The 10,659-nt window shown below is 41.9% G+C and overlaps 1 protein-coding gene across 2 annotated transcripts in view; it reads right to left on the bottom strand.

Moving 5' to 3' along the window:
* Positions 1-4,253: 4,253 nt before the first annotated feature.
* LOC112216034 (plexin A3) overlaps positions 4,254-10,659 on the bottom strand; it is a 131,972-nt gene continuing 125,566 nt past the window's right edge. Inside the window, exons 25-32 of one of the 2 annotated variants that reach the window (XM_042299430.1) lie at positions 6,907-7,066; positions 6,429-6,532; positions 6,202-6,298; positions 5,904-6,094; positions 5,614-5,783; positions 4,764-4,976; positions 4,514-4,664; positions 4,254-4,375 (exon numbers count right to left, since the gene is read on the bottom strand). In XM_042299430.1, the coding sequence (XP_042155364.1) occupies positions 4,280-4,375; positions 4,514-4,664; positions 4,764-4,976; positions 5,614-5,783; positions 5,904-6,094; positions 6,202-6,298; positions 6,429-6,532; positions 6,907-7,066 (1,182 nt within the window). In that variant the 3' untranslated portion in view covers positions 4,254-4,279. The remainder of the gene's footprint in view (positions 4,376-4,513; positions 4,665-4,763; positions 4,977-5,613; positions 5,784-5,903; positions 6,095-6,201; positions 6,299-6,428; positions 6,533-6,906; positions 7,067-10,659) is intronic. The other variant, XM_024375633.2, reaches the window with a different exon arrangement.

Here is a 10,659-nt window from a genome sequence, read left to right as displayed (position 1 = left end):
TTTGTGTACTGAAGGAGCAAAGGAAGGACACTGAATTTCATATACGTGGTCCACTTTGGATAATCTTTGTGGAATTTTTACTAAAACACTTGCCTTTATTTGAATTCAAACATTGTTCAGAGAAAATAATCATTGAGGATCATACACGAATAAAACATTCAAGAACATACAGCATCATCCACATATTTTAATTAGCAAAACAAAACACCATGCTTGTCATTTCAACATTAAGTTAGAATCCAATCTTTTAAAAACCTCTGACTGAGTAAAAAAAAGTGCAAATATATACAAAACACTTCATTGCAGCCAGCGTTTAAAGGACTCATTACTACAACTCCTTCAAACTAACAAAATAAAATATAAAAAGAAATAACAATAATTTAAAAGGAAACATTTTAAACAAATAATTATACAAAATATATTTATATATTTATATAGAATTAAGGACTAGGCAGAGCAATCATCCATTCGTCAGTCAGTCACAAAGCTACCTTCTCTCCAGACAAAGTTAATAAATTCCATATATCTTTGAAGCAGTAAAGAAATTTGTTACGTTAAATCGATTAAAACATTTGGGATAAACAGACAAAATCAACAAATAAATTATAATTAATTTATCTGAGACAAAAGTTTAACTTTTTTACTAGAACACTGACTGAAATGTAATTATGGATCTAAAACTGACATAGCTTCTACAGTATCTACTTAGAAACATCACAAGTTTGCACTCCCTCTTTTCTTCCTTACATGTTACAGGTGCTTTTTTTTATGTTGCTGTTAATACAACATCACAAAACCAGACGTACGGCCGCGGCTCTGAGTTCTACAGCCCAATCACCTGGCCCTTCACTAGTTGACATATGATGTATGTGTAACAGTGTGGATTCAGTCCCTCTCTTTGCCTCAATCTGGGCTCGAACCAGGGACCCTCTGAACACATTGGCAACTGCCTCCCAAGAAATATTGTTACCTATCGCCCCACAAGCGCCACGTCAAGGTCTCAGAGCGAGTGACGTCACCGATTGAAACGCTACTAGCGCACGCCGCTAACTAGCTAACCATTTCACACCGGTTACATATGGCAGGCAGCCAAACTACTTTGGATATGATTACAGATTTCACCACAAAAAATGGATACCTTATTGCAGTTACTATTTGAATTGTTTACTTATGTGGGTAGATTGCAACCAGATTCAAACCCTATGAGATGGCGTTAACCAGAGGTACTAAGTCAAAATTCAAGACGTTCTCTTCCAGATTTATGATAAACTTTAATTTTGTAAAGTGGCTCAAGCAGAGCTTTGATATCTGTAATACACCTGCAATGCTGACAGGGCAGCTCTGGCAACCAGGCCGTCATTTCTGACTGAGTCATTTTCACATATGGTGGAAGGTGATATCCCCCCCAGAGCTAGATCCAGATACACTGACCCAATTTCTCTGCCCCAAAATAACACCAGGATGTTGAAACCCATTCTCCTTAATTATCCTCCTGCAGCTCTTAACATGCTAATGAGCTCCAGTTTTATTTGAAAATGTATTTCCCTCAGAGTTCCAAGACCAAATTCTAAATTGATTTGGTGGTTATCTACAATGTGCATCTTCCATGTATAAAAATGGGTCTCTCTCTCTCTCTCTCTCTCTCTCTCACTTGGTGTGGATTTAATGAAATGTGTGCAGGGTTATGACAATATATAATAATGGCTCTTTTGTTCCTGGGCTGATAAGCAAGCCTAATTAGTCTACAGTAATGAGTTTGTTTCAGATCCATTTCGGTTAGATCTAAACAGAGCATAACCGTGTTAAAGGTCCCTATAAAAAACAACACACAGACAGCGTCTAGAGGACTAACACCTGTACACTGATAGACCAAAGTATTGGTTTCATTTATTAACAATAAATTGTATTTCATCTTCGAGGAATTAATGGATAAAATAACTGTTAGTTATACTGAAATATTTATATTCAGGAACCAGGATTACCACAAACCTCTGGCTTCAGTAGTACAAATACATATTTGTCTAACATTAGTTATGGGGAACATTGGAATTTGAGGCTTTATCCTATTAAACTAAAAATCTTTTAAAGGTATGTTTGTAGCTGAATTTTTAAACGTGGTGTAATCTATGGTTAACATATATTGTAACATGTGGGTCAAGCCTTACGGCATTATTCAACCCAAAGACAAGAGCGTGATCATCTGACTGTTCTCTGTGCCTCCTTTGGTCAGTCTGCATTCCTCACTGTTGTCACCAAACACTTGATGTGGCGACCAAAGATTTACTTTTCAGTTATGGATGTGAAGGAACTCTGTTATTTACTGAATCTATGATGTATCCTAAATGAACCCGGCCCTGTGCGGGAATTGGCATCAAAAAGACTCCTGCAGCAGTGTTGCAGACTCGGCCTATAGTACAGTACAGAGCACACCAACTGTGTTCAGGTGTACAGTCACTAAAACTGTACAAAACAAGAGTTCACATTCTTGTGTAAAATGTAAATAAATATGAAATAAATAAAGACAAAACAATAAATACTTCATCATTGGATAGGGCCGAACTCAGAACCACATGTAAATGCACTCAAATAATATTGAGGTATAAGACCACCAGACTGCATTCCCTCCTAGTAGAGAAGTATGGAGAGGGAACATAGGAGTGTGTACAGTAAGCCGCTGTACCACCACTGAAACACACAGAGCTTCTACTGTCTGTCATGGAGGGAGTCAACACAGAGCAATGGCATTTACCAGCTGATCAGAACCTACAAAACAGCCTACTGCTGCTGGCTCCCTGGGACCGTGGGGTAAACAGAATGAAGGATTAAGGTCTCCTGGGTTGGGAATCAGAATTCAACACAGTAACCTCTAGCATGGTAATGGAAACACGGGCAGCATAGAGGCATTTTCTCCATTAACTACTGCGAATGACCTACAGAAGTGAACTCACAACCACACAGGTTGTATTTAGACCGCATTCTGTTTCTAGAATTAAAAAAACAATGAATACTGGTGTCCCCTGTCTGTTGTGCTTGGTGTTGCGTTACACATTTTGATCAAGCTGTCATTTGCAATACGGAAAAAATCGGGAACAGAAAGATTACTACACAGAATGATTATCGCAACATAGAGATCCTCTAACATAACTATTGGTTTAGTGTAATCTAATGAAACATGGCTTGCTGTTTTAGAACTAGACTTATTGCTCGTGACGGATCGATTAGGTTTAGGATGCTTGATATGGGTAAAAATAGTTGTTTCCACGACAGCAGTGGCCCTGGGCTCTAGATGGGAATTCCTCAGATCCTGACAGATCAGATTCACAGTGGTGCAGACTGACACGGGGATCTAAGTATAATTAGCTGGACAGTTACAGTAGGGGTGGAACGTCTACGAGGAGAGGGCTTCACTTCCTGCAACACAAAGGCAAGCTTTAAAACTCTGGACTCTGAGCTGAGCCTCACCATCAGCAAAGGTCCATTTGGCCCCAAATTTCAAGAACAAAAAAAAATAAGAAAAGGAAAAAGGCGCTTTGTCGCTATGGCATTTGAGAGACGGGGGGGATGGCCCAGCCTCAGCCCAGCCCCAACACTCCCCTCAATTTGTAACTTAATTAGGCCTCTGGTGCTTCCAGAATTTGGTCTCTTTTGTCCATACACTACCTCCTTCATCACGCACTGGCATTGAATCTCCCACCCTAACACATCAAAACAGAGCCTCAAAGCTTTCCTTTGGGGCCAATAGGTTATGGTTTCTTACAATACTTGTAGTAAAGCCCATACGTTTCTAGATAAAATCCAGTCCACACCTAAATGTTACTTTTCAGCACTTTGTACAATTATTATCCCAGACAAAAAGCTACTCATCCCATGGCACTAGCTTGGCAATTCAGAACAGTTCCCAAAGCAACTTACTGTATGCCTCTATTGGAATGTATCTCATTTTATCCACAGTAGTCCTCTTCCATTAGATTAGGCAGTTACTAAAGAGTCTGTCATTGAAAAGGCCAGTGTGGAGAAAAAAATGACTCAGAATGTTTCACTGGCAATGGCAGGTAGAGGTTTGAGGGAGTGAGGATATTGGGCACAGAATCTGGTCAGTAGACATTGGGCTTAATGTGCTGTGCTGTGGTTCATTGTGTTGATTGTCCAGTGTCTTATGTCTTCATTTTTACTAGCACAAGCTGCGGATGTTCCAACACAGGTCCGTTCCCCAGTTCAACCAACCCCCCTCCCCTCCTCCCGACCCCTGACCCCTGACCCCCTGTTCCATCCTCCGCCCTCAGCTGCTGCCCGACATAAGGTTAATGGCTTGTTCCAGTTTGTGTCGCAACTTGTGTTTGCGGCAGTACCCATCCCTGTCCAGTGCTGTCAAAATCTGAACAGAAGAGTAAGAGAAAGAATTCCTCAACATTAATAAGAACGTTAATTTACATTACATTTAGTTAACCTTAAAATAAGTTAACCTGTGCAATATGAGAAATAATAAAGCAGAGGATTGGCCCATGCCTCTTACCTCCTCTTTGTACTTGTTAATGTAGAAATAGAGCTCACTGAGAGCACTGAGAGTGTTGAACTCGGTGCCATGGAGACGAGACTGCTCCACCAGATAGGCATCCATGTCCTGGTCACTGATGGTAGGCATCTTACTGATATCTCTGTAGTACCTGACACAAGCAAAGAGACACAAGAGTGCTCAGTGTTTGACTCTTTGAGAGAAAAGTCGATATGACAGCCAATAAAATTGATGGTAACTGAAATTGTACCTCTCCACCCAGCTCTTGTAGTTGGGGATGTCTTTAGCGTACAGCAGCTTGTTGGAGGGGGAGTCCTTGCCCAGGCGGTGCTCTGATGTAGAGCAGGAGTCCATGAAGGTCTGGGCCACCACAGACAGACAGGCGTCCGTAATGCTGCTCTTGTGGATGTCAAACACAAACTGAGGGTTCTTGATCACATTCACCCAGAAACGCAGGGGCAGACTGTCAGAGAGAAAGCAGAGAAAAGGTAGGAGAAAAGGTTTGGGACCATTATAAGGGAATCTTAGAGTTAGAAACATGTATTAAAGTGTCACTCCACAATGATACAATAGTTGGCAATACAAAATACAGATTTTAAAACCACATTGTGGACCACTCAAATAGAGCTTTGAGACAATAAAAGCAGTCATAGTCATGGTACTGTACGATACAATCTTATGAATTTTTATTAATTAGATCTATATTCCAAGTGTCCCATTTTAGTCATTTGTCATAAACACTTGACTAAAAAGACTCAGTTCTATACCTTTATAAAACGAAAGCCAAAAGCAACAGTGGTGAGGGAAAAACTCCCTTTGGTTGAGGAAGAACCAGAAATTGCACATAATTCTTGTCATTACTCCCTCCTTTGAAAAGTTGATTATGGAGTGGGCTTGTAAGTATGCCTGTGCCATTCCTGCGAGGCTAGTAGCACTGCCTCATTAGTGGCCATTTCAAACAGCCAAGAAGACTGAGACAGATTGAGACAGAGGTCCCAAACTCTTTTACCAAATGCACAGATACAGCTTGGGTTCCAGAGGCTTATTTAAGGGGCAGCTATAAAAAACAGGGGCAGACAGAGAGGTGACACTGTGCTCACCAGTTGCTCTTCCAGGTGTGGCGGACGTCCGGGTCAGTGATCTGCCTCCTGTCGGCCTGCTCGTCCAGGAAGTCAAACATATACTTGATAGCCAGAGGGAGGGCACTGCCGCGGTGGGCCGTGCTGAACACCGTCTCAAACAAATCATCTACAAACTTCTGCAGAGTTCCCTGTAGGGTGATCAGACAAGTGGTGTTAATACAGTGTCCAAGAAAGGAACGTGTGCCTGGCAATGATACATTATCATGACACATTATGAGACAATTCACAAAAATACAATGAAAAGAGACCTTGGTTGCCAGTAGGCGGGTGAGATAGATCTCAGACACCATCTTGCTGCCGCGGTCGCCCTCCCGTTGGTCAGCGTGCTCGTGGTTCTTGACCAGGTGCCAGAGCTTGGTGCCAGTCTCCTGGTCAGGGGTGATCATGGGGGCACGGGAGCGCAGGCTATCTGGGCTGCTGGATGTCCTCAGGAGGCTTTCTGGAAACACAACGACACACAGTCAGATACTGTAGGAGGCTGGGTGGGGCCAGGCTTTCAAACAGTACTGTAGGTATGGAAAAACTGAAAGGGTCATTGATAAGTACCATAGCGGCTCAGAGAGCGGGTGAAGGTAAACGAGTTAGCAATATTGTAGGCTGAGACTTGCTTCTGGACCAAGGCTACCAGAGAACCATCGGTCACCTGAAGGAGGAGAGATCTTTAATGTTGTATAATCACATGAATGACCATCAATATGATAGTATTTGTCTTTGTGTGTGAATAATGTGGATGAGTATTATGTGGATGTGTCCAGCTGGTGTTGCTGTCTGACCTGATAGTGGGCCAAGGTGTTGAGCCTTTTCCAGTCACTCTCAATCTTTGTGGTGACGTCCTCATCTTGAAGGATAATTCTGGTCAGTCTACCTTGTCGCCACTCTGTGAGGACATAAAAAAACAACAGAAAATTGGTTAGATCTGATTAGTTTAATCTGTATCTTTAGTTTCAAAAGGGAATCACTATTAACCAATTTCGCAATTAGTTACAATAAATCCTTCACATCCTTCACAATAAATCCTTCATACCCAAGAAGACTCAAGGCTGTAATCGCTGCCAAAGGTACTTTAACAAAGTACTGAGTAAAGGGCTTGAATACTTATGCAATTAAGGTATTTCAGTTTTGTCATTATGGGGTATTATGTGTAGATTTATGAGGACAAAAAATGTAATTTAATCCATTTTAGAATAACGCCGTAATGTAACAAAATGTGGAAAAAGTCAAGGGGTCTGAATACTTTCCAAAGGTTCTTACCCAGGTCCATGTCGTCAGCCTGGGGTCTCTGGGAGTAGGGGATGCCCTTGTATACAGCGTCCAGCAGCTTGTCCTTCACCTGAGTGACCGTGTCACAGTTCAGCACCTTCACCGGGACCTCCGTGCCTGCCTCTCCCTCTGGAGGGATACACATCAGAGTCTGGGGAGGGAGAAACCATAGGGCCGTCAGTACTAGGGATGATGCACTGTCAAACCTTTGTATAACTTCAGACAATCATTTTGAAAATAGCGCTCACAAGCCGAAAGTGGTCGCCGAAAATTGCATACTACGTCACATATGAGCAGATATGAGCACCACGTTATTGCTCTCTCAATCTCTCTCTGCTGTGTCCACTTGGACCCGCCCTGCAACCACATTGGATAATGCTGGACAGGCCTTTTGCTAGCTGTCACTCAAATGGCGAGGGGCAAGCTCATTGGCTAAAACTCAAATTACCAGGGGGCTGGTGCACGTGGGGTAAAATGGAGCAAAAATGGCGCTGCACAGCTTCCAGAAAACAAACTAGGGATTTTGTGGCTAGTTGAGGTAAAACAATAATTCTGCTCATAGATTATGCATGTATGAACTACACATTGACACAACCATCCCAAAGCGGGAGGTTTAAAAAAAGACTTACTAGGCGTTAAAGTACCGTTCAATCTCTTTAAAGAAAGAGAGAGGTTTTGACTGCAATATCCTCAGATGTTTTTTTTTTAATGAATCACTTTATATGCAATTTTATCAATAGTCCCCCCAGATATATTAACTGTATTGTCGATAATGAAGATTTCATCTGTTTGAAGACAATCACCGAAGAATAAAAGCGATCTGGAGGACACATTTATGAGCCATCCTCAGGTCAATATAAAACTGACAGAGGACATTGATTTAACTACAAACAAGGATTTATATGACACAATGTACCATAGTTAAAAGGAGGAGATTGAGGATAGAGAGCAACCACATAACATCTTTTTAACAGTTCTGGCACCCCTTCACAGCTCACTCAGTCACAATATAGAGAAGTCAGGCTCTATTTGGGAAACTGTCATTATAACAAATGAAGATGCATTCAGCCTAATTTGCAACTTGCATTGACAGATGAACTAGCATAGAGGAGTGGTGTCACAACGAGTCCGTCTTCTGAGTTCATATACAAACTCTATGCAGGGATTACCGTGTCACTGTATAGTGGACATAAATAATAGATTCCGTATTGTCTACTGGCTAATGTCTTTCTGTAAACTAGTGTGCCATGCTGACGGACGATAAAAAATGATGCTGTAGGCCTGACAGGTTTTCTGTGTTCAACACTGTTTCGCTAGAGGAATCCTGACTATTGGATAAGCATTGATTCTTGTTTTCACACAATCTACTAACTAAAACACCATCAAATGACCTACGTTGCCTTTTGGAATAACCAAGGTGTCCAAAAAGGATAGTGACCAGAGAGTAGAGGGGTCCTTCTAATGTATTTATATACTGGGCATGTACACACCATGCTGCCAGTCCATATAAATTCATGAGGAGACCTTTGGTGTGGGCTGGGTGCGTTAATCAGGTGATTAGCACAGTGTGCAGCTGGCACAGGGTACCACAGACATCTGTACCACTGCCACTCACTGATCATTAGCAAAGTCAATTTCCTTCTTGCCATGCACTGGAAATAGTTAACAAGTGGGGCATTTGTGATTAAAAAGCAATTATAAAGCAAATTACAGGAATTCTCAAGGAATGGGAGAATCCTCATCATTTGAGGAGGTCCAAGGCCAAGCAAGTTCTGACAAGGGAAGATTTGTGGCACCTTGGTGGTAAAAGATGCCTTCAGTGCCTTCAGAAAGTTTTCATACCCCTTGACTTATTCCACATTTTGTTGTGTTACAGCCTGAATTCAAAATCAATGCAATATTTTTGAAAATATCACCCATCTACACACAATACGCCATAATGACAAAGTGCAAATTCATTGAAAAGGAAATACAAAAATATCTAATTTGCATACACTACCATTCAAAGGTTTGGGGTCACTTAGAAATGTCCTTGTTTTTGAAGGAAAACGGGCCTTCTCTAGACTACCTTCAGTTTCTTGGCAATTTCTCGCATGGAATAGCCTTCATTTCTTAAAACAAAAATAGACTGATGAGTTTCAGAAGAAAGTTCTTTGTTTCTGGCCATTTTGAGCCTGTAATCAAACCCACAAATGGTGATGCTCCAGATGCTCAACTAGTCTAAAGAAGGCCAGTTTTATTGCTTCTTTAATCCGTTTTCAGCTGTGATAATATAATTAGAAAAGGGTTTTCTGATGATCAATTAGCCTTTTAAAATGACAAACCTTGATTAGCTAGCACAACGTGCCATTGGAACACAGGAGTGATGGTTGCTGATAATGGGCCTAGGTACGCCTATGTAGATATTCCATAAAAATTCAGCCGTTTCCAGCTACAATAGTGATTTACAACATTAACGATATCTACACTGTATTTCTGATCACTTTGATGTTATTTTAATGGACAAAAAAATGTGCTTTTCTTCAAAAACAAGGACATTTCTAAGTGACACCAAACTTTTGAACAGTAGTGTATGTATTCACACCCCTGAGTCAACAGTTTGTAGAAGCACGTTTGGCCGCAATTACAGCTGTGAGTCTTTCTGGCTACGCTTCTAATGCCCTTTAAAGATATAGAACGCTGCTACAGTAACGCTGCTACAGTAACGCTGCTACAGTAACGCTGCTACAGTAACGCTGCTACAATAACGCTGCTACAATAACGCTGCTACAGTAACGCTGCTACAATAACGCTGCTACAGTAACGCTGCTACAATAACGCTGCTACAGTAACGCTGCTACAATAACGCTGCTACAATAACGCTGCTACAGTAACGCTGCTACAGTAACGCTGCTACAATAACGCTGCTACAGTAGCGCTGGTACAGTAACGCTGCTACAGTAACGCTGCTACAATAACGCTGCTACAATAACGCTGCTACAGTAACGCTGCTACAATAACGCTGCTACAGTAACGCTGCAATAACGCTGCTACAATAACGCTGCTACAGTAACGCTGCTACAGTAACGCTGCTACAATAACGCTGCTACAGTAACGCTGGTACAGTAACGCTGCTACAGTAACGCTGCTACAATAACGCTGCTACAGTAACGCTGCTACAGTAACGCTGCTACAGTAACGCTGCTACAATAACGCTGCTACAGTAACGCTGCTACAATAACGCTGCTACAATAACGCTGCTACAATAACGCTGCTACAGTAACGCTGCTACAATAACGCTGCTACAGTAACGCTGCTACAGTAACGCTGCTACAATAACGCTGCTACAGTAACGCTGGTACAGTAACGCTGCTACAGTAACGCTGCTACAATAACGCTGCTACAGTAACGCTGCTACAGTAACGCTGCTACAGTAACGCTGCTACAGTAACGCTGCTACAATAACGCTGCTACAGTAACGCTGCTACAGTAACGCTGCTACAATAACGCTGCTACAATAACGCTGCTACAATAACGCTGCTACAGTAACGCTGCTACAATAACGCTGCTACAGTAACGCTGCTACAATAACGCTGCTACAGTAACGCTGCTACAATAACGCTGCTACAGTAACGCTGCTACAGTAACGCTGCTACAATAACGCTGCTACAATAACGCTGCTACAGTAACGCTGCTACAATAACGCTGCTACAATAACGCTGCTACAATAACGCTGCTACAGTAACGCTGCTACAGTAACGCTGC

Source organism: Oncorhynchus tshawytscha, linkage group LG16, assembly GCF_018296145.1.
Source record: "Oncorhynchus tshawytscha isolate Ot180627B linkage group LG16, Otsh_v2.0, whole genome shotgun sequence".
Taxonomy (NCBI): domain Eukaryota; kingdom Metazoa; phylum Chordata; class Actinopteri; order Salmoniformes; family Salmonidae; genus Oncorhynchus; species Oncorhynchus tshawytscha.
The sequence above is the reverse complement of the archived record's forward strand: the minus strand, read 5'-3'. Positions and strand labels throughout refer to the sequence as shown.